Source organism: Orbicella franksi, chromosome 15 (genome assembly GCF_964199315.1).
Source record: "Orbicella franksi chromosome 15, jaOrbFran1.1, whole genome shotgun sequence".
NCBI lineage: Eukaryota > Metazoa > Cnidaria > Anthozoa > Scleractinia > Merulinidae > Orbicella > Orbicella franksi.
Window position 1 is genome coordinate 9,285,868 of NC_138159.1, and position 24,814 is coordinate 9,310,681.

General features: G+C 39.2%; 1 protein-coding gene, 1 long non-coding RNA gene and 1 pseudogene across 3 annotated transcripts in view; 1 reads left to right on the forward strand and 2 right to left on the reverse strand.

The window, feature by feature from the left end:
- The window catches only part of LOC145470483 (uncharacterized), a 60,952-nt gene extending 36,368 nt beyond the window's left edge, over positions 1–24,584 (forward strand). Inside the window, exon 3 of the long non-coding RNA XR_014042493.1 lies at positions 21,999–24,584. This is a non-coding gene — a long non-coding RNA (uncharacterized LOC145470483). The remainder of the gene's footprint in view (positions 1–21,998) is intronic.
- Positions 678–3,674, reverse strand: LOC145470457 (uncharacterized). Its single transcript, XM_081454272.1, has 3 exons — positions 3,340–3,674; positions 1,697–1,834; positions 678–1,209 (listed from the first exon to the last, which is right to left on the reverse strand). The coding sequence occupies exons 1-3, from the start codon at positions 3,650–3,652 to the stop codon at positions 734–736; spliced, it is 927 nt and encodes a 308-aa protein (XP_081310398.1). The 5' UTR covers positions 3,653–3,674; the 3' UTR covers positions 678–733.
- Positions 10,700–16,600, reverse strand: LOC145470380 (roquin-1-like; annotated as a pseudogene). Its single transcript, XR_014042485.1, has 5 exons — positions 16,585–16,600; positions 13,979–14,842; positions 13,004–13,051; positions 11,684–11,873; positions 10,700–10,754 (listed from the first exon to the last, which is right to left on the reverse strand). The product of XR_014042485.1 is annotated as a roquin-1-like (transcript).
- Positions 24,585–24,814: the final 230 nt, after the last annotated feature.

Here is a 24,814-nt window from a genome sequence, read left to right on the forward strand (position 1 = left end):
TGGAGTTGTTTCCCCACAGACCCTAGTTCAACTCTTCTGTTATGCTTGTAAATAACCAACTGGAGTGCCTCCCGCCTGTTGAGATTTTTAAACCTGTTATGGTTAAGCTAAAATGCATAAGATCATTCACCGGCCCAAATGTTGCTCGTGAGAGACTTAGATTGGTCAGCTGGACAGAACTATGGATAAAAAAAAAAAAAGTTTTGGAAAAAATGTGCTTTTCCTTAAGTGGCATGCCTGAGAACTGTAGCTAGTTGTAGCTAAGCGCATCGACCACTATAAACATTCAACATCTTTTTTTAATATTTTTAACAGCAAGAATAGTAAATTTTGATACAAAGAATGCAAATGTATAAACTAATTAATATGCATTCCGATAACTATTGATATTTATACTTAATGTTTGATACATGTACTGTAGTCTGGAATAAGAATGCTGTTGAAGAAAAAGTCGAGCCTAAAAAACTATTCGTGACAGCCTAGATGTGTAATTACTACATTAGCCCTTACAGCCAGGTAAAAAAAGTATAGTACATACAATGCTTCGTCGTCTTGGCAATTGCTCGACGCTACTTCCATATTTCTACAATTCTTAGCATTTTATTCCGTGAATGTCTTCCTGCATTTATGCGCTAAGTTACAAGGTTCAATATAAGAGAAGATAAATATGAGCAGCGTTTACGTTAATTTTTCAGTGTCTATAAACACCTACTGCTTCGAATAAGTCAGATGCTCATGTTAAAGCATACCACGCATACACATCAACACATGTTTCGCCACTGTTGTCACCTTCATTACAATCGATCCAATCCTGTCCGTACCATATCTGCAACTCCTGATTGCGTGACACAGGCAGCTTGTTAGGAAGGTCCGGGAAAATGAGCTCAGGAGATGTGTGGGTAGTTCCATTAAGACTGTAAAAGTGTTTTTGGTTGTCACACTCTTGTACTTTCAGGTCTCCAGCAGGTGGCAGGATGGCGTCTCTCTTTGCATTGGTAATGATAGTCTGTAAGCTGTTGTTGCCATACCTTAGTACATTTGAGCAGCCCCAGAAGGATTCCGGGTATCTCGGGTTGCATCTGACCGAGCCCGACTTGCGAACGAGCTTCATCGTCTTGAGAAGTCCACTCTTCGTGATGTTAAAGGCGCCGTACTGCTTTTTTCGCGCCCCAAAGCAAACGGGTTCTGTGTTTAATTTCTGCCAGTTCTCTAAAATGAATTATCAGAGAAAAATATTTGCATCCATGTCTTACGTTGCGATCCTGTGGCACACTCTTAACATTAAGGCTCAGGGGCCAATCAGATCAATGTTATAAATCTTTTTTAAAGTCATCTGCTAACATGACACAATTTGAATTTTTTTTTTTTTTTTCATTAGCATCAAGTCCCAGGTATATTGAGGGAAATTTTCAGAGGTAAAACCAGTTTCTTTAAACACAAAGGTTAAGATCGTTACCGATCGCTCCCACAGGCGGACAAAAATTCAATATTTCTGCCAATCAGCACTCACCTCTGGATTGTTTTGGACGCTTTAATTTATACTTGTGCCGTTGAAAACAAAAAGGCTGTTTGCCCTCAAAATTTATTGGTCGATCGATCAATAGACTGAGCTACTCCGGTCTCTTGCAAATTTAAATTTTTTGGAGGTGCTAAAAGGTTAATTAAACTTCTTTATCAATAAACTAAAAGGCCGTACCTTCACAGCGAGCCAGGATTTTCTGATCATTCCCGTCAGAGTATATCCAGTAATCCCCGTGAACCATCTCATTTCCTTCACTAGCCTTGATCTCACTGCACGATTCAGCAGGAAGCTCTTGAATGGAACCAAGCGGGACTGTGAGATAAAATGAAAAGATAAAGTAATTTTGAGATAAAGTAATTTTGCTTCAAGTAATTTTATAAACAAGAAGAGCTAATAACAGATAAACCTTATTCGTAACCCTCTTATGTACGTTAGACGATGTTGGAAAGTATTCTTTTTATTGGTTGAGTTAATTTCAGGCAAACGCTTACGTGACTTTTGGGATTTTACATGCTAATGCTTTGTTCCGGATTGATGCTACAAATGGTTGATAGGCCAAACACGACTCCTACTGAAAAGAAGAAACTTTGACCTCTAAAGCTTTGCTTTAAAGAAGGACGTTTTTCAAAGATCTCCCTTTTCTGTATAAAAGCAGGGAAGGGTCTTTAGAGAACTCTCTTAGCAAGGGCTGATTTTCTTTTAAATGCCATTTACTCATAAGAATATTTCCTTAAGATTAGGCAAAGATGGGCGATATTCTGTCACAAACTGCAAAATTCTTTTGGGTCTTCTTTGTATATTTTGCAGTGGGTAACCTCTGTTGCGTAATCCGCGTTTGAATTGTGTAATGTTTCTTGAAATGTCGCTTTTGAGAAGAGTTGGTTCTCAGAAGTCGTAAGTCTTCGCCTTTGAAAAAGCCCATGATCCGGACGCCTGGAGGGTGCCAGGAGATGAAGTGCGTGTCTTGGAGAGTTTTTGTCGGTTTTAAGTGCACTCGCACGTCGAGAATAGATTCTTTCTCAAATCTTTCCCCCCTGTATACTGTAAGCATCTATCCAACAAAATTATTTCTTTATCTGAAATTTCAGCGGTGAATTTTACGGTCACTGATATGCATAATAGTTATTCACCAGCTTTATAAACGTGTTTATTTCCTTTTTGTTTATGATCCATAGAGAAATGACATCATCGAAATATCTTTTTTCGGTGAGATTTTCTGGTTATTATATTTGTCCTTCAGTTTTGAGCTTGACTAAGCTTAAACCACACAAAACGTGAGCAATAAAAAATATTCTTAGACAAGCAAAATTAATAGTTCGGTTAACTTTTAATCCTAGGTTAGCGTTAACCGGCTTTCGAACAACCCTGCCTGGGGATTTATGTGGCTGTGGTTAATGATTTCTGTTTCTGCCGCGGCCGTGAAAATGTTGGCCAAGGAGACCGCCATTTCTGTAGTCATTGCCGTATCATGAGTTGCCGCTAAAAATGAAAAGAGTTTTCTTTTAAGAGAAGCTTTAGCACCTCGCTGAGGTAGAGGTTAGGTATGGGAGGTTTGTTTGGGTGGAACGTCTCGTATGTTTTACATACAGTCGTGATTCCTTCCTCCGGCCTGTGGGATGTTAGCATATAGTTATGCAACGTCCATTGCGCCGAAGCCATGTACGGAGACATCCCACCTTTTCTCCTGGTGGTTTCGCCGCTCCGGTAGGAGAATCCGCAGCCGCGCTCAAAATTAAGCTCGCCACGGACGCTAGCATTGAAAATAGCTGTATTGGAAAAATGAGACGAACATGCAAGAAAGGAGAGTGGAAGTGTACCTCTGTTTTTTGCCCTTTTCATGTAGAACCTTGTCTGATCCGGCCTAAAATCTTCAGGTCTCGCTTCCTTGGTTCGATTGTTCAGTTCGCAGACTTTATGACCAATGACGAAATTGTAGCTTTGACACGTGACCTCTTCTTCGCACATCAAATAGCACCCTACAGGCCATCCAACCTTGCTTGTTTTAAAGGTGTGGCCCTTGAGGAACATTCCTCCAATTGAGTATTCCGCTGTTTGGCATTGGACAGCAGCTTGAAATACACCAATCCGGGACATCAGGAACGCAACTGAGAGCCAAAACTTGGGATTCATATTGAATTGAATGCGCCAGTGCCTGTGCTACATGTGAAATAAAAAAGTTCAAAATGACCTGTAATTGATACTAAATAACACCAGTACTGAGATTCAGTTTTGTTGTAAGCGTCTGTTTAATTTTATCACTAAAAAGATCGAGGTTCCCAACCATTGCTGTCCTCGTTTCTGCACGGCAGAAATTAATAACCTCCTTAATTTAGACGGTAAAAGTAGCGAAGGTTGTCACATCCTTTTGGGAATCTTTATTTCTTAGCTTGATCCTCTTGAGTAGCACAGAGGGACTTATCTGAAGTAACGAAAAGACTCTCACATAAAGTTTGTAAACCGGTGGGAGATTCTAAAAATCGACAGAAAATTAGTTGTCATTTTGTAACTTAATTTTCGAGGCAGTGCAAACGTAGATTTCTTTCTAATATCGCATTTCTTATGATAACTGGTCAGCTTTAGGGCCCAATTGAAATACAATAAACAGTCAAGTGTATCTAATATATCTTAGACCTCATTTATATGGTCTCGAGTACCTGAGACAAGCCTTCCCCCGAGTTACCCTGGCCGAGGTAACTTTTAGCTTATTTCTTTGCAAAATTCAACCAACCGTTTACATTATGATCGTGAACCCGTCTCGGGGGGCGAGACAACTCGGGTGGGCGAGTTGTCTCGCCTCGGCAGGTAAGGTAACCCCGGCAAGCGAGACAACTTTTCTTCATATCAACGCTTTGGCTCGCCTAACCGGAACATCGCTCGGCGTGGCGAGTGACACGTATTGCCTAGATTTACGATTTAAAGCAGAAATTCATATCAAAGAAGTAAAAATTAACTCAGCAAAACCCACTGTGATCGAATGATCGAGAGAAACTCCAAAAAAGAGGGATATTTGCACATTTGATTATTCAATAAGAGTTATGAATAATCACGCAGGGTCAACTTTGACTCGGCCTACAGGGAGTACGTTTTCACATATAAACGCTCGCTAAAGTTGCCTTGGGGCTAGGGTTGTCTCGGTTACCCGAGACCATATAACTGGGGCCTTACAAGTAGTTTCTTTGTAACAGTAAGTTAGGACCATGAAAAGATATGACCAGCAAGAATGCGTTTCTTTAAGAAAATCCAACATTGGATTCTTAAATACGAAAACGGATTTTGCGTTCTTTACTAAACAGATCAATCCAAGATCACTCGGATCATGGTGCATCGAAAGAACCGAAGAATCCTTGCCCAGAGTGGAATCTTCGGTTCCTTTGACGCACCATGATCCGAGTGATCTTGGATTAATCTGTTTAGAAAAGAAACGCAAAATCCGTTTTCGGATTTAAGAATCCAATGTTGGGTTTTCTTAAAGAATCGCACCCTTAAGAAAACATATGTTGGCCTTTTCGGGACAGACAAAATTTTCCGTAGTAAGTGCGTTTTATCTCGCGCATTAGTTTTTACATTCTATTTCTTAGCTTGTCTTACTGGAACCAAAGGAAATTGGCATAATTGACACGTCTCGTCAAAAGAACTAAAGACACTTTTTCCGATGACAATTAAAGATAAGGGCAGAATCGAGAGCTTGCGAAATGTTCTCTTTTAATTATCAATTATTGCCATTGTCTTTCAATCAGAGAAACTTCAGCTCAAGATGTTGGATCCGATCATCGAGCTATTACACAATCAAACACCTGATTTCGGAAGCGATTCCCAAAAAGCACGTATTCCTTAGCTCGTCATAAATTTACTTCCCTAAAAACAAAAACATTACTATTAAAAGTACTTAGCTGTTAAAAGGAACCGGTAGTAGTATTGTGTCAAGATATACATATTTCTTACCTCACCTAGAGCAGAAATTTGAAAGAACTGGTATCTCAAGTCCTCTGCGCTGGACTCTGAAAAATATATTGACAATGTAATCTTAATGAATTGCACGCAGTACTTAGCCCTCATGAGGCAGATCATTCTTATTGGCTCTCCTCTGACATTTAATTTTCTTTGAATCGAGATCAATATTTACTTTGATATTAAATGGATGACATTCGCATGACGTCTTTAGTTTTTCGCAAGAGAATTGAATATACTTCAACTGCCTTCATTGCATTCCGTTTCATTTTACATTTATAAATTCTTAAAAAATAAATTTAAAAATTTACTTTTACAAATTCTATTTACCAAAATTCAGCCGAACGGGGCAATGATGAGCTTTCATTTACCACAGCAAGATCTTCTCTTACTCCCAGAAATTGGGGCGGGAGTTAACTGGATTGATATCACGAGAAATATTTCTGCTGTTTAGTCGCCAAGGAAGTCTTTGACAAAAATGTCGAGAGCCGAAATAACCGATCTTACCCTTCGCTAATGCTAGAATTTACTCATTCCAAAGCGTTTTCTCCCCTTTGTGTTTAACAATAAACAGCTTTTTCTATTCATATCTTTTCCTCGAGGAAGGCAGATGAAATTCTTTTGGCTGGTTTTGAAATAAACGGAACTCCAACCTTTGAAATAAACGGAACGCCAACCTTATTGATCTCCTTGTCGGTTACGCCAAAGTCCAAGCGAAAAGTGTTCAGTGAAAATACCTGTCAGACATAAATATACATTCTTTACATTTGAAAGGAGACGCTTTTTCCATTAAACGGCTGGGTATATTAAGGTATTAAGGTCAATTTAAAGATGGCTTGTTTTCAGTCGTTTCATTTTTCTTTTCGGTTTGTTAAGCAGGTAGACTGCACCTGTGCACTACAGCCTGAAACAACGGTTTACTGGAAATGACAATTCAATCGACGTAATTTTGATCGCGCTTACAAGTTTTTATGTTGTACTTCTTAGCTTGACTTTTGGAACCAAAGGAAATTGACATAATTGAAAAATTCTTGGTGAAAAAAATAAAGACACATCTGGCATGACATAGCCATGGAGCAAAATCGAGAGCTTGCTATATAGCTAGAAGTCAGCTTTTACTAGTTATTGCCGTTGTTTTTCAATCAACTAAACTTCGGTTTAGGACATGAAATTCTCAATGTGACACCAATGATTGAGATATTATATGGTCAAAATCCAGAAGCAATTCCCAATAATTTTTAGCGCTAATGCAAGAATTTACTCATCCCAAAGAGTTTTGTCCCCTTTGTGTTTAACAATAAACAGCTTTTTCTATTTATATCTTTTCCTCGAGGGTGACAGGAGAAATTCTTTTGGCTGGTTTTGAAATAAACTGAACTCCAACCTTAAGAGAAGAAATAAATAAAAAAGAGCCTTCTTTAGCCCTCATTTATGTCACTCACGAGCGACTTTATTGCAATTTTAAATGGGTTGGTTCGAACGAAGCTCAAAAAGGTCCTACTTTACAATTTCTAAGCTAATGACTTACAAGATTGTTGTTTATAGTCTTTTTAAAAGAGAGGTACGCTTCATTAAATTGTTGTAGGAGTTAAAATACCCCAAAAAGTACCTAGTTACAGATTAGAAACTCTCATGTCATCATCTCAGGACAAGAATGGTGTACATCATGGTGCGGAAGTTGTAATTTTGTGCAAATCTTCGAGGTTTATAAAAGAGATTCATAATATCTCACAAAAATAAAAGCGTAAGTAAGGAGAGTTGTGCCTGAAGTGTCTTTTGTCAAATTATAATTATCGGGAGATTTGAAACACTACTAGTTTTTTGGTTTGAGGCCACATTTTTTGAATTTTTTTCGATTCTAATCGACATTAACTCTTAATTTGCTTTCAATAGGGATCTATATATACTTCGTTATTAATCGGATGACATTTGAATGACTCCCGGTTTTAAAAGAAGAACTGGAAACACTCCACCTGTCTTTATTGATCTCGCTCGAACGGATGAGAAACGGATGTTCCAGCCATTTAAAACGGTTTCAAATATCGTTCAAACGGCCATGGAAAAATTTCGATCGGATGCTGTAAACGTTTGAACGGCAAAGGAGAAATTTTAAACGGATGATGCCAGCCATTCGAACGGCTAACGAAAAATTTGGAATGGATGATGCCATCCGTTCGAACTGCTAAAAACCATTTTGAAACGGATGATGCTAAGCGTTCGAACGGCCGAAGAAAAGGATTCGTATTGAACGACTAGTTATAAACGGCTCAGCGGCTAAATGCGGGAGATCTTGTTGTTTTGATTCAGGATATGTTTTTGTTCACCTTTCGTTAGTCTATATATAGCGGTAATTCTCATTACACACTTCTTCATTTCATCTTTCAAAACTCGACAAAACTTAGAAATAGTTTAGCTTTTAACAGACTAGAAAACAAAAGAATTGTTTTCCATCGCGGACCCGAGTCCGTCTCCTCGCAAACGTGCTGAACTTTGCATACCACTCGTCGACGCAGTGTGGATGACCTCCAACGCAAGTTTTGTTACAGAGATCAGGCACTTCGACAGAAGTTAATAGGAAACATTAATATTGTTATGCTTCATCATCTCTCTTCAGAGTAGAGCACCAAGTTTATTTTAATATTATGTACTCTGTCTTTTGGTAGGGCCAAGTTGCAAACGTTTGCATGCAGTCTATTTCCTATGAATCTTGAGTTCACAAACCCCGTCAGAAAATCCACTGTACACGCTACGTTTGAGACTTGGTAAACAGCAGAAATTTTACTTATGAAATCGTAATACCGCGTCAATCGATTTATTTGTAATATTCTGAGTTTGAGTTTTCCAAAGAGAAATAAATAAATAATGAAGGGTTGATACTTTCCTTTATCAACAATGGCAGTCCCATCCAACGTAAATGCGGAAAGAAAACATTTTGTTTCTTTTTTGAAATACCTTTTATCGCTATTAAGGTGAAAATTGTAAGCGAGCTTTTGTGTAGTGCGGGTTTAATTTAGTGTCAAGAGCTATTAATGATCTTCCCCCTGTCCTCTCGAGCTTATCGCTCATTCGGAACAGTTTTTCCGCTTTGTATTAAACATTAATTTGCTTTTGATATGCAAATGTTTCTCTTAAAGACGCTAAGTACACCGTGAAAATTCTTTGAAAAATAAAGCCAACACAAAACGTATACTCCAGCGATATCTCCAGTCTTTTCTTGCACTTCTTTAGAGCAGAAAAAATAAGATTTGAACCTGCTGAAGTTAGAACGACTAAAAAAAGTGTTTTTTTTCCAAAAACTTTCTCTGATCTGCTGTATTTTACATGTTTAAAAAAATTTTCTTTTATTGCATTTATTGATCTGCTTGTCAGTTACGCCAAAGTCAAAGCGAAAAGTATTCAGTGAAAATACCTGTCAGGCATAAATATACATTCTTTACATGCGAAAGGAGACACTTTTTCCATTAAACGTCTGGGTATATTAAGGTATTAAGGTCAATTTAAAGATGACTTGTTTTCAGTCGTTTCATTTTTCTTTTCGGTTTGTTAAGCAGGTAGACTGCACCTGTGCACTACAGCCTGAAACAACAGTTTACTCAAACAATTCAATCGACGCAATTTTGATCGCGGTTACAAGTTTTTATGTTGTACTTCTTAGCTTGACTTTTGGAACCAAAGGAAATTGACATAATTAAAACTTCTTGATGAAAAAAATAAAGACACATCTGGGATGACAAAGCCATGGAGCAAAATCGAGAGCTTGCTATATAGCTAGAAGTCAGCTTTTACTGATTATTGCCGGTTTTTTTTTCAATCAACTAGACTTCGGTTTATATATGGTCAAACTCCAGAAGCATTTCCCAATAATTTGTAGCACATTCATTTTCTATTTCCCAACACGCCATAAATATAATGTCCTTAACAAGAAGAAAATTAAAACCTGAAAAAGCGTAGCTTTTAAAAGTGACCGGTAGTAAAATTGTGGCAAGATAGAGATATTTCTTACCTTATCTGGAGCAGAAATTGAAAAGAACTGAATCCGAGGTCCTCTGCGTAGGACTCTTAAAAATATATTGACAAGGTGATCTTAAGTTAATGTAGTCAGTACTTAGTCCTCATCATTACGCATATCATCCTTATTGACTCTCCGATTCTCTTTATTTTAATTTTCTTTGAATCGAGATACATATTTACTTTGATATTGATGGATGACATTTACGTAACTTGGAAATGTTTCACCTGCCTTTATTACTTTGGCTCGTCTTCTTTTATTTTACCATTTGACTTTCGTTTTTCGCAAGAGAAGTGAAGATACTTCAGCTGCCTTCACTGCTTTAGCTTGTCCTGTTTCAATTTACTTTCACACATTTTATTTACCGGAATTCAGCCCAACGGAACAATGATGACCTTTCATTTGCCACAGCAAGCACCTCGTTGTGTCTCTATTTACATCTTTTCCTTGAAAAAGGCGGGTGAAATTCTTTTATCTTGCTTTGAAATAAAGCCAACGCAGCTAGTATAGCAGACATGTAATGCAAGTCAAAATTAATACAAACATTATAACATATCAAAACCCCGATAGAGAGCTCATCTGTAGCTTTGTAAAGGCATATGTCGTGTTTCACCCTGTGAAAAAACCTGTGAATTTTGCAAGGGCTAAATTTTGTAGAAAAATCACAAAATCTAGAACCTGTGAAAAATCTGTGAATTTTAAGACCTGTGAAAAAACATGGGAAAAAAACATGGGAACAAAATAGGAAGAAATTTCACTTTTAAAACCTATGAATAAACCTGTGAAATAACCTGTGAAGAAATTTCACTGAAAATATGCTCAAAAAACCTGTGAAAAAAAACCTGTGAAGAAGCTATCAAGATGTTTCACTGAAAAAAAAGTGGAACGTATTTGAAAAAAACTTTTTTAAAATAATTCTGAAACAAAAATTGACACTTAAAAGGCCGTGAAAATTTGAAACATTTTTTGAATTTTGCATGATTGAAATCTGTTTTGCACTGCACCATGCATGTGGTTAACTTAGCAACCTGTTGAGTTATCACCAGCAAGTTGGCATGGAAATCGCATGTGAGTTGTCAAATTGTTCATGGAAAATTTGACCATCCAGGCCAATCTTCTTTGGTTTGGTGGGCAAATCTATAGAAAATTTGTGTGAAAGTTGTAGATTTGCCTTCATTTCAAAACTGTGGTAAATCAAAGCCAAATGTGAAATTTATGTTCTAATTGTACTCAAATTCAACAGCAGCATACAGTCTCTCTCTTATTGGAATAGCACTGCAAAATAGGTATAAAATTAACATATAATCAAATTATGCTTCTGCAGCAAATGTGAATAAACTGTTGGTTAATTTGTATTTTTGACATGTGAAATGTATTCCTCAGTCCCTGTGAAAAACTTCCAAAATACAATTCTATTTCACAGGCTTTAACACTTTGGAAAATGTCCTACAGATTATTATAATCACAGTTTTGAAATTTTAGACACTACAGTGTAAGTGTACATGTAGCAATGAACAAGCTCAAAAACAAAACTATCTTTCACAGGTTTTTTCACAGCTCTATTACACAGTTTTTTTTTCACGGATTTTTTCACAGGTTGTGACCATGTAAAAAGTGCCTGTTCACAGGTTTTGAGATTTTAGACCCTGTGAAAAAACCTGTGAAAAAGCTCCAGAACAAGATTCTTTTTCACAGGTTTTTTCACAGGTTTTTTTCACAGGTTTTATTTCACAGGTTTGTTCACAGGTTTTTTCACAGGTTTTGACCCTGTGAAAAGTGCCCTGTTCACAGGTTTTCAAAATTTCACGCCCTGTGAAAAACCTGTGAAAAACCTTTGAAAAAACACGTGAAAATTAGTATTTCACAGGTTTTTTCACAGGATAATTCATAGGTTTTTCACAGGTTTTTCACAGGTTCTCATCCAATAGTGATAGCCTCCATTTGACTTTAAAAATATACTCGGATATTTGTCCTTGGACATATCTGCTCCTTGGAGCTCACAGTTTTTATTGAGCTCCACGCCAAGAAAACTGCTTACTTCTCGGAAAAGTTCTTAATTACCCCCAAAGAAACAGAATTTACTAGTAGTTTGAACATTTTGACCGTGTTTACTAGGAAATTTAATTTTAGAATCTATATAGTAATAGTTACTCAAACTTGCTGATACTTAAATCAACAGAAAAAAAATCCAGTTTGCAATTTACAATTCTCTCAACAAAATTGTTGATAGTTCACAAACCTTGTCAATAATTGACTGCATGTGAGACTTGTGATCTTGGTCACCATATACAGCAGTGAGGACCACTGGTCTGGGAAAATGTGCAGACCTGCTTCTGTAGCAATTTTTACTATCTGTGCATCATGCGTCTTCCGCAAACCATTACATGTACGACACTGATACAAAATAAACATAAATTTTTAAAAGAGGACATTAGGCTTTACATAGATTAATAATTGCTACTATTTTTCTTAATTCATTTGAAAAGTAATAATTGGACAATGAGCTGGAGGTTTCTTAGTGGGCAATCAAAGTTCCGAGCCAACTGTCAAAGTCAATTAAGAAATCATGAGTGAGCTGTCTATTGTTTTACCATTTAATTTAACCCACTGACAAAAAAGTCCTTATTTTATAAGCATCACACAAATGCAAAGTAAAAGCCATTTCAAAGATTGACCAGCTTCTGGTACAATGCATCGATCATTAGATCATGGTCAATGTGTAGCCAACACGATGTCAGACTCAGTGTATTTACCTGCTGGTCTGTTGGTTGGTTTTGCTGTACTATTTAATTAATAGGTTGCACTTTCTCGGAGTTTAACCCACATGGGATGACAGGAGAACACCAGAAAGGCCCAGTGGAGAGGGGGAAGGGGGAGGGGAAGAAGGCTCTCTGATATAAAAAGAATGGGGATGCTCATCGCACTTTTAGGGGTTGAAAATGCGGTTTGGTACCTATAAGGGTGTTATGTCTCAAAAGGTCCACTGCAGGAACTTTTACAGTACCCTTTAGGGTATTGAGCCAAAAAAAAAAGGAGGCAATGTGTTGCATTATAATTGGTACCTCTTAGGGGTGAAAAACATTTCAAGCCACACCCACAAAATAGGATCTTGATATCTCTTAGGGGAGAAAGGCTTGTAAATCATGAACCATTAAACCAAACCAGTGAATAATGGTAATGAGTGCTCTGATTATCTCTGATCTCGAGATGGTTACTAACCACAATGGACTATGCAGTGAGTCTTGGCACAAAAGGGTACCATTTCAGGTTGGATCTATTCAACATGGTTCAAATTTCATGTCAAATTTGAACTACAAAGTACAATATGGTAGACTACCATTAGGCTGTTCAAAAGAAGTTAATATAATGGCTGATTCATCAAAGGGTGATAAAGCGCAAGGGCTTGAATCTCAGTGCGGAGTCTCAACCCCACATATAACTGAGCCCCTGCCCTTTTGGGGATTTTATCGAGTCCTGAGATTGGCTTAATCTCACAATGAAGTAAAAACAATCTCATACTGTACCTGCTCGTCTAGCTGAAACAGAGCTGATTCATTGTCTTTTCTCTCAACCTGAGAAAAATCTTAGCATTAACATCGATAATAATGCATTCTTATATTACAAAATGTAGCTCACGCAGGTTTAACTAACAAAACGTTTACAGTAAGAGGCATTAACATTAACATTTTAAATTAATGTCATGGTAAACATTTTTTAACTTTAGCAACCAAGGGCTGACAGCTGGCCCTCATGTACATGGAATGGTAGATGTGAGTACACTCTTTGAGTAAATAACTGCTAAAATCAACCAAACAGATTGCTTCATTGCTGCATTGCTGGTCCAATATTCTCTAAATACAGGACCAGCACTGTCCTGTACATAAATGAATGATCCAGCAATATTTACTCTTCGGTAAAGATCTTCTAAAATTTTCAGTCATGAAATAAGTCTCTTAATTAGTTATTAAACAAGCTTGTTCAGGACCATACTGCGAGAATATCGGCTGTCAGTCTCTTTTCTCCTGTAATTTGATGTTACTCAAAAATATCTGGCTCTTGGTCATTAAGCGCAGACCTTGAGCTCTCTGCACTCAGTCTCTAACCATAACCTCTGGACAAATCATATTTTCCATCCATTCCTGAGCTTCAGTAAGTACATACAATGTAACTACATCGTTACTATTTTCTCCTAAGCGTTCAAAATAGCAGAGTTCAACTTAATTCAGTGATGGAGTACAACAGGGTTTGGACTTCTAACTTAATGATGTTTGAATTCCAGGTTTTCCAAATTAAAAATAATTCCAGGACCCAGAACTCAGACTTTTTGTGTTATAAATGTTTTAAAAAAATACCTTTTTAAACTCCAGGAGCTTCCAGGAGTAGACGGAAAATAGACCATTTTGAGGAATTTTCCAGGGAAGTGGTAGGAGATTTTACAAATTTCAGAGAGCAGTTAATTTAACATAGTGCCAATCCTGGTTCATTACGATTATGAATACCTTAAAGCATGATGCCTTGTACAGCATTACTGGACTACATGACAAATGCTTGCTTTGGAAGCTTGTGGAACCCGCGATTTCAGCTTCTGGACCACAAACAGAACTAAAACTTTCCTAGACAAAGCCTCTCCACCCTCAAGAGCCAACAAAATTAGTTTTAAAGCTTCTTCTTGCATTGCTGGTCCCAGAAACTGACAACCACGATCCCGCATAGCAGCCCAGAGGTGGGAAGGCAACTTTAACTTGTTTTGATGCAATAGCACAAGCTCTGTTACAGTCCTTTCCCCAAGGCTTCTGGCAGCACACATGGCCCTCACTCGGCCATCAGCGACAGCAAGCTGACAGTTAACTAGAGACACAAGCTTTCGCTGAATTGGTCTTGACAGGAGATTGTTCAAAGAGCCCCGATTGCAACCATTACTTGTTCCACTAGCTGTCTCATTTGCAGCACCAGTGAAGGGCTTTAACAACAATGCAAGCTTCTCAATACAACGTTTGGATGCTCTGTATTGAGCAGCATTGTGTTGTACACTTTCTGTGGGGGGGAAGTTCGTCTTCTGGTATTTCCACTCCAACTAGCTGAAGCAAATCATAGTTAAATGGAAGCTTTGAGATGTCCGTATCAGTATGAACGTGATCAAATGGACATTGTGTTTTAGACAGCTTTGACAAACAGGAAATGCAAAGCGTGTGTCCACATCGCAAGGTGCCTGGTTGCCGATTGCAGTCGTCAAATTGGTAGTTACATATAGGACACAGGAGAAATTCTGTCCACTGTGAAGTTTGAATGGGCATGACTGATAGATTCAGCTATTTTGCAGGTGATATTTGTCGCTGGATATGTATGTAATTACTACAAGTCTCCTGGGATAATAAAACTAAATAGAACACTCTTTAAGGACGGTGCATACTAAATACAAAGGTTTTTGCGCCAGATAAGGACCATGTGGGAAAAGCAGACCTTTGCAAAGGCTATTGGAGATTCCGCAAAGAAACTGTGGGGTAGCCACGCATTTTTTCGAGATAATTAGCCTTGAATCTCAAAAAATGCTGACATCAGCATTTCTGAAAAATTTAGGAAAGGATATTTTTCACAGATTTCCTTCGAATTTGCCTTTACTAACAGAAAAGCAAACACATTTATAAAGATCTTAAAACTGCATGGTAAATGGTAGCATAAAAACCATTTTTCGTATATTTTTAATAACAAAATTGTTGCAACAGCCCTTTTAGCGTCTCTGACAGCCTTCCTCTCGTTCAGCTGACATATAGTCTAAATACCTTTTGCTCACAACCAGAAACTAATCAGGTGTTGAATAGGCTTGCCACTTCCATTTCATAACATAAAATGTGGGGGTAACCAAGCGTTTTTTAAAGTTATTGATCTTTTTTGAAACTTTTACGGTGCCCGTTACATTTTTTCCTGTAACCTCCCCGGTAAGTAAAACATTTGCGTATTTTGCACTTGTTTTGTGCGCGCCCTACGCCATCCGCAGGTACATGTTTACAGTTGGATTTCAGTATAATTTTCCACAGGAAACAGCTAGTTTTTCAGCTGGATGACGTTAACAGTTAGTGGTCAGCGATATGCTGCTATTTTGATATTCTCTCCTGGTTTAAGTACAGGTTCATTAAACTTGATTTGGTCACAGTAGGAAAATTTTGCTTTCTTTTAGTCGTGTACTTGGTAGCGTAGTTGATTGGGCAGATAATTCATGGTAGGCCACATATAGTCGCCTTCCCCTTTACTCCTTAAATGCTAACCGCAAGCAAACAGCAGTAATTAAATGTTAACCGAAAGCAAACAGTAGTAAATAAATGCCAACTGCAAGTAAACACAATATTTAAATGCTAACCGCAAGCAAACGGCAGTAAATAGAAGCAAACTGCAGGGAGACTATATGGGTGGCCTACCATGAATTATATCCTGTTGATTGCGTCAATGCCAACCCCAGCGCGCGCATGGCGCTTAAACCATGCCTTACGCGATGTGCAGAAAGTATGCGCACTAACAAAAGTAGGCACCGTCCATAAGATAAATTGTATCATTAAATTGTAAATGCAGTCAAACTTTCGATACGTGTTATTTGTAGTCCATCTCCTGATAATAAATGTCTTCTGTAACAGAAAAAGGGTTAGAACTCGCCTACGATAGGACGTCAGTGAAATTGTTTACTTTACAACAATTTATTCATGCTTTAGCGTGAAAGGGTAAAGCTTAAATCAATATTGTTTAACTAAAGAGAAGCTAGTCATTTGGCCTTACATCTTTCATTAAAATTCCTGAACAGTTTGTAAGTCTGAGACCAATTACATATTCTCCTAGTACAGTTAACATCCCGACAAATAAGAAATTGTAAAAAAAACCCAGTTATGCTATGGTTATACCACATCTAAACGGTTAGTTTAGCCTGTGAAAATCAAGCGCGCTACACGAAAAGCTAATATCAATTAGAAAGCACAAATTATGCCATTAGTTAGACGACGGAACGAAAAATTCCATTTCAAAGTCATCTTTATAAACAATTTGACATGTGGCTTATAACAAATCATTCTTAGGCATCGTGTGTCGTACTCTAAAGCAATAATATAATTAAAATATTTACCTCAGAATAAGCCTTGGTTTATACTGATAGCTGGTCTATGGTGACGAGAGAGAGAGAAGTCTGGATACGAGGAAGTTCGGCAAAGAAGTCTGGTTACGAGGAAGTACTGCAAAGTAGTCTGGGTATGAGGAAGTTCTACAAAGAAGTCTGGGTACGAGGAAGTTCTGCAAAATACAAAAAATTACGCAGTGGGTTTCGGTAAGCATATCCGCAGTGTGATTGCCACCGGGCCGGATCGTTACCATTTCTGGAAGAGAATTTATGGAAACCTGGTCCACTGTGAATACTACTATAACATTGAAGGTTAGTATTGTATAAAAGGGTTTTAACTGAGATGAAACTCCAGGTCCGCTGAAAAGGAGGGATTTGGAGACAACAAATTGCTGAATTGGGACAAGATGGCGGGTTTGGAGATATTTGACTGATGAAAGTGTTTAGGACTTTTTTTCTAAATTTAACGAAATTGAGGCAGGCAAGTTTTATCTTTAAAGAGGATGATGGCGTGCGGTAATTGTCTTGTTGTCCCTTATATGATTCCCGCTGGAATGGTTGACAGTGGTTTATTGTTTAAGAGATAGAGTGGTTTTCAATTGAGTGTCGAAAGCAATCAGGCAATTACTTTGGTTTTGGTTTTGGTTTTACTAATCGGTTTGAGATTGGCTGAGTAGTTTAATCAGTGAGTAGTTGGTTTGGTTTTGGTTTTACAGCACTTAATTGAAAACTACTCTAACTAAGTAAAACAAGTCAATTGTGACATATTTTGTCTCTAAAGAGAAAAAAAAATATGAAAATGTCCTTTTTGAGAAAATAAAAATTCTCACCATTCCATGCAGAGATCACACGTTTCTTGAAAGAATTATTTATATGTGATATGTTGCTTATTAACCATTCTCCCCCCATTTGAGGACTTCCTATTGCCAAGATTATGACATCATCAGACATGTGACCACCTTAACAATATCTTATCACGCGATTTAAGGACACTGAATTCCTATTAATGTTCATTTTGATCTGGCCTGAGGGCAAAAAACATGAATGTTGTTTTCAGAGGAAAAAGTCTTAAACTTAGCAGGGGGTCTTAACCAAGGGATAAGCTATGCCTTAAGATTCTTGAGCAGGTTTCTAGGGGTGTATTGTTTTTATATGCAGGGGGTCAATGCTGGATGGTATAAAGACCACATCATTTAATTCATAGTCCCTTCTTATAGAGGTGTAAATTTATAATAACTGCCACACATGCCAGGGCAGATCCAGGAATTCCTGAAAGGGGGTTAAGTACACCTCACCTTTTGACACCACTGCATGGATGGCAAGCACCCGCAGGCACGAGCCTCTATAGGGGGTTCCCTGACCGTGTGTCCGGAAAAAGGTTCTGATTTAACCTTTAAATCACCATTTTCAGCATCTCTGACACTTGAAAAAAGTTTGTAAAGGTATGATATAAGCCCTGGAGTTTCCCTTTTAATTACCAGAAAATCCAAAATAATAGTGTAGTACTTGTTGCCACACTGGTACATTTTCGTTTCCTATCTTGACAACCAGTAAATTGGTGTAAGTGAAACAAACCACCTTTATAACACCATTCAGTACCACATAGAACTATTTTGTGATTAAGTCGAACAAATAACAAATTAAATGCTACTCGGGGAGTGGGTGTCAACCCCCTAAATCCCTCCCCCGGATCCGTCTCTAACATGCTCCTTTCACATTCATATAATCCCACAATGATCTGGACTAGCACTCGCGTGACTTTTCAAGGGCCTGACAGGTTGGAGGAATATGAGAGACCTCACCCCAAGGTCTTTATCATCATATATATGTAGATGAAACCTTTTGCATAGAGAATAATGTCACTATTTCGCTTAATCAAGTAAGTGTAGGATGTAACGCAACCATGAGGTAAAAGGTAACGACAAGAAAATACGAAAGCAACTATACGGCTTATATCAGTCTTAGGGAACACAGCCCAGTGGCAGGTTTGAAGCGACTTCATGATAGGCGCACAAAATTAAAGCCTTACTTATTCCCCACTAATATGGGAACAGAACAAGAGTATTGGCAGAGCCTTTCTTATCTCCCCACTGAGCACAGCACAGGCTGGATCGGACAAGATAAAGGGCAGGGTATAAGATGGCAAGACGCAAGCTATGCCAAAACTTGGGGGAAGTCGCTACGCAGAAGTAACTGTCACAGATGTATGCAAGGCACGCTTCCACCCCCACCCCCCACCCCCAAAGAAAGGCCACAACTAAGGAAAATTGCCCGAGCCGCCAGCCATTTTTGGAGCGACAGAAAGTACCACTGATTCTGGAGTGCGTGTATAAATCTGGTAACAAGCTGACGACCAGCGACCTCACACTTAACTTAATCAGACTGGTAGGCCCGCAGCTGTGGCAGCCGCCGCAAATGCGAATGCTGTGACCCATAACCCATTGTCACCCGTGCTGCCCGTAACCGCCCGTGACGAACGTTGGCCTTTGTTCCACTTCTGGCGTCATCTCCTTTGACTAAAATTGGCATCATCTATAGTCAACTTCTGCAGGAGGAAAAGATCTTTCCAATGATACCCAGATCAGAGTGACTGGATCAATTGAGCGTGAAATATGTACGAAAATGCTTAGAAATTTGAGTGAAAAACTCGGAGCAGAATTTTCCTCTACTACACTTGGCTACTCTGTTGTAAGAATTTCCCGTCTCGATGGTGCTTTCCCGGAATTCTTGAATTGGTAGCAAGCCCAGTAGTAGGTCGACAACTGTAGCAAAAAGACAGGAAAAGGAGAAAAATGAAAGGCAAAATAGACATAGGTCACTTTCTCGTCCAAAAACTCGAAATTTTGATTTCTGCTCATGCCCGAACAAAAATGTCAGAACGCGATACTCATGGAAAGAAAGGCATGCTGTTTTGTTGCAAATGCCTTTTTGAGTAGATTAGAGCTAATTTAGCTCATATCTAGGCTAAAAATGTCCAAAATGTCCAAAAAGCGTTTTTTTTTTTCGAAAATCTCCGGGTGTCAGTGGGTTAAATAAGGCTCTCATGCGGGCGTCCCGCGCTTCTTGCGGGATCCTCGGGGAAATTATATAGAGTGCTTTTTAGGGACTACGCCCATGGGGTGACACTCCAAGTTAGGTAGAGGGGAGGGAGGAATGGAACCCGCGATTCTCCCCAAATGCACTTCCTTATTTAGGCTCTCAGAAACGACGTCGAGATGTTGGGAGGCTGATATTAAGTTCAGTGGCGGATCCAGACCTTGAGCTAAGGGGGGGTGGGGGGGGGGTGGTTGTGTTTTACTTGACCTGCCGGCTTTTCTTCCTTCTGTCATTTCTTCTTTTTTACCCAAAATAAGGGGGTGGGGGCGGGCACCAGGGCCCCTCTCCTAGATCCGCCACTGAAGTTACACGACACCCGTGTTTTGATGGGGCCGAGGTAACCAATGCGACTACCATACCGCAGGGGATTGATTAAATCGGTAACAAAAGAGCTATTAGGGTGATTAACTAATACAAGCACTAATTTATCCACATTAAGTGGGGTGGATACTGTAGGGTTGCACTTCAGATGGCGCTGCTCCACCTTATTTCTTGCTGCAATATGCATGCTGTTGGCTAGCCTGTTGCTGCTTCCACACTGCTTGGGACCAAGCCAGTTTAACTGGGCGTGGTTGCCTGAGCCGCAGCGACACTCCTACGCTCCTACGCTCCTACGCAGACCTTCTTTGGGCTCGTCGCGCAATCTCGTCAACCTCCTCTCCCCTCCCCCCCCCCCCCCCCCCGCCACGAACCTCTGCTGAAATCAAGGGCACATTCCTTTCCTTTTGTTTGCGGAAATTCCGATCTAGGCTGCGAACGTTTTGGACCCAAAGATCAGTTGGAGATGTCGGTAATAGATTAAAAAGCTGATAATAAACTGAACAATCACCCTTGGGGCGAGAAGTACATCGCGAACTGTTGGGCTTTCACGTCAACGCCAACGCTTTCAAAGTAAGTATGCAGTTTTACTAATCCAGTCCGCGCTCGTAGATTTACGAACACTTCGTCTTTTTCACAGCGAAATAAACTATACTTAATCGAAGGGGATTTAAACAGATGAAAGGAAACGCTAGTATTTTAGCGTTTTACGATCATTTTTCAAGTTCCAAGCAGACTTTCATTAGGTTTCCAGCATTGTAGCCAGGATTTGATAGAAATGAGCCATGCAAACGAATGTCCGGAGGGTTTGTTGTACTGGCCGAGTCAAAGCAGACAAGGGCTTGGCGGCGAGGTTTTCTGGTTGACGCAATGCTCCGCCGATGGTGCCGGCGCGGAGTCTTCAAGGCTTTTTCCCAGAGGACGATGCAAGCCCAGAGGGGTCGCTGTAATCAGGGTGCTAGGATTGGGAGCGCGAAGATCGTCCGTAAAACAACCTTAAGCCTCCTTTTTGTTAAAGACCCACAAAGCTTCGTTAACGGAGGTGGAAACGGTCTCCTGAATGGCCGACATCTGAGCTGGCGAAAACACCACATCCTGGAGGACTTGTGAAACCAAGTCCTCGAGTATTTCTTCGACTGCTGAGTCGAAAGCCGACTGCCTTTCTTTGTGGGAACTGTGGGTCTCCGCGTCGGCCTGTTCGGTAAGGACAATGGGCTTCGTATGTCCGCGTACATTTGAAGCCGTAGGTTTGTTTTTGTGCACACGACCAACTCGAGGGCGATCTCTGGGGCGGCGGTTAAGATTTTGCAAGCGGAGGTGAAGAACTTCATTGAAAAGGTTCTTGTTCGTGTGGTTACGAAGGCTCAGAACATGGGCGTGCCATAATTTCAAAGCTAAATTGTTACAAACTACTTACAATCCTGCACTTTCTCTTCTCCTGCCTGGGTTCAACCTCTATACAGAGCGGGAAAGGAAGAGCTCAACGACTGGACTATTTGATCGTTCACAAGATCACCAGTCAGCTTCGCACACTGATTTCAATAATAAGGAAATATTGAGAGGTCAACCCTCTCGCAGAAGTTCGAGGGTGCAATAGGGCTGAATTTAGATGGACTTATAATTTATAACTTCCGCCACGCTGTTTCTGCTAAAACTTGGTTAGGGTATATACATGTAAGGCAATGTAAACTGATTCGAGAAATTTAACAAAAAATACGTAGATATCAGTGACATGGCTGACTGACTGCGATTTTATCCCAAAGTCAGTGTCAACTTAAACTCTTATACTATTTTTCCCAGTTAAACCGATTTCCATAAAAATATATAACCAAACTATTAAAGCGATCACTTTAAAGACCCAAATTAAAGTTTGTTCAGTGCCCCTGAACAACAGTAGGCCACCTAAAACTTGGCATATATTAATCTAATGTTTACACTGATACAACCCCACCCTTTCAATAAGTCTTGTTGAAACAGGCTTTTAATATACATTCCTTTTTTCTTCCCAGAAATGCCATCCTCAACAAGATCTGCAGCCGACGTTATTTTCTCATGGAGGTACCAGGTTGACACGTGACTGTTTTCCTTTCTCTCCTGGGAGTGGAAAATACACAAATAAATGACAGACAGAGTCAGCAGTATTTTTATCTGCCTTGACATATGAACTATCGGATAGAGTAGAATTCTTGTGTTCTTAGTAAAACACATAATGGGTAACGGAGTAATACTGAGAGCTAAGGTCGAGTCTTTATTATTTATAATTAGTAGCACTTTTTAGGCTTACCGAAACGCTGTTTAGTCAAACCAGAGCGCTATTTAGGCTAACGGGGGTGTTACTCTAGCTATCCAAATAATAATAAAACAGATACTCCTGTCACGCGTTACCCGTTACGTCGTTACCCTAACAAGTAACGTTTCTTATAGATTAGTTTTCCTTTTACACAGTCATGTCACCATATTATGTGTCATGATACACAAGACGGCTTTCAATTTGAAGGAAACCTTTATTAGACTTACTTTACTTCAATGCTTTGGTGTTTTAAAAAAAAAAGAAAAAGAACAAAGATCGGATCGTTTTTAAGGGTACCTTTTTGCGGAGACTAGTGTTCCTTCTCAGTAGTGATGTCGTCATGATATTATTATGTCATGATTTACAAAACTGCTTTGAATTTTAAGGAAACCTGCAAGACCTACTTCATCTCAAAGCTTGGGTATTAGACAAGCAATTTTTCGTCGGAACGTGTTAACATGTGTATAGTTTGGCTTTTCACTTTGACACCGTTTATATACAGTTATATTTTCCTTTGAAAACGTGCAGGAGTAGGTTCGTAGCAGATAGATTTTTTAAAACATGATATTAAACTTTTGTAGAGATTTCGGAATTCAACTGCGTTAGAATTTCACAGAGTAAAAACAGCTTATTGTTTTGGTCACGTGGTCGGGGAACGAGGGGGAGCTACTTTTAACATTGTGTACATCAGAGCACTGTTCTGCTTGCTTTGAGAAATTGTAAGATAATGATTAAGTGCACGGGCGTAGCCAGGATTTTTCAAAGGGGGATAGGGGGCGTCACACTGTGTCAAAGTGAGGGCACTAACTAGATTTTCATGTCGTTTTCGCCACCTGTTGTAAATTGTTTGCTTAAAAAAGGCTTACAACAGGGGGTCACGGGCACCCCAGGACCTCCCCCCCCCCCCAACTCTTGGCTACGCCGCTAAAGGAAACTATTTCGTAACTTGGGGTTTGAATAACACCGTGGTATTTTCTGTGATTGTCCACCCCACAACTGGAGAAATGTTTAAAGGAAGTTAGTACAATGTAGATTTACTTGTGGTGTAATATTTTATGATTGCCCATATAAATAATGATTAATGAATGTTGTGAGACCATGCCAGTATAAAGTTTAAACGTACCGGAATTACATGAAAGTTGGGACGTCGGGACACATTAGCCTCGGAAGTGTTTCGTCTATGAGGAAAAATGTTACCTTAAACACCCTTATAGTCAGTTTAAAGCTTAATTTTACTTAACAAAGTTTGAGTGCTACGTTTTGAATTAGTCTGGGTATCACAATAGCCGTTTACCGCGGTTAACTTTTCGCATTTTGCGTTACATTGTAGCCCAGCATGAATGAGAGGCAATTTTGGGCAATTTTGTTGGTTCGGCCCGATCACTTTGTAATACAAATGAGAAAAGTTAGTTAAAAGAGCTACCGATGGATAAACTATATTCAGTGTTAAACCAGGAGCCATAATCGGGGACGGGGACCGTAAGCGCGCGCCATTTCTAGTATTGGGGCTGTCCCCATGATATGGGACAATTTTTCTATTTTTAAAACAAATTGCGCCATCGCCTGCGGCACACGCGCGTACATGCTGCGAGGATTTTTGCGGATGTCGCGCGGGGGAAATGGCGTCCGAAATTCCCGAACTTTTTCATGTTTTTGGCCCACAACTCAACGCGTTTACGTCTGTTGGAATTTTGCTTAAATATTTTCGTCGTAAGCTGCTCCAGTTGGAGTGAAGTAAGACAGTGTCGAATTTAGGTATGTTCCGCTTTAAGCTTATATATATCGCTGACCAAGTTGTGTTCCGATGCTTCTTTTACATGAGCTGTACATTACTCCACTGTAAATTTCACATATGTTGAAGATTAACAGCTTTTCCATGACACAACAAAACACTAGCTGGATATATTTAGATATAGCAGAGTTTCAGGACTTCATAGTTTCTTAGCTCCTCTTACCACACGCTTGCGAGGAATTTGCCAGTCTATCGCGACCGAAAAGTAAAACAAAACAATTGCTAGTTTGAGTTTCGCCTGAATCGTAAGCAACGCTTGATGTTTCATCAAGGCCCAATAACTTTACGTCCGTAGATACTGCTCAGTTTTATTTGTGTAAAAATCTAGTAAATTGTCTTTTGTCGATGAATGAGAACGCCCGCCGATGCGTGTTTTGTACAGTCACTAAACATGACAAATTGTACTTCCGCCGCACTTTCATGTGAAGACGTACATCGAACTCAAACAATAACTCCATAGTTTTTAAACGTGTTTAAGATTGATAAATGTTTGAGAACATAAAGCTAAGCTGAAAATATGTGAATAAAGCAGAAATAATCAACAAAGTTACGATGACGCTTTCTTTAATCAACTTCGAATAACGATTTCGATTTCGAGTTATCAAAACTCCTTGTCTATTTTCATTTTCGCAATGTAAAATTTCACTCTGTTGAAGAAACACACATGATGATAGTGGCCGTTTTGCGTTCGTGAAATTTATTGCAGCATCTCAGCACAAAAGATAACGAAACAAATCTTTCTC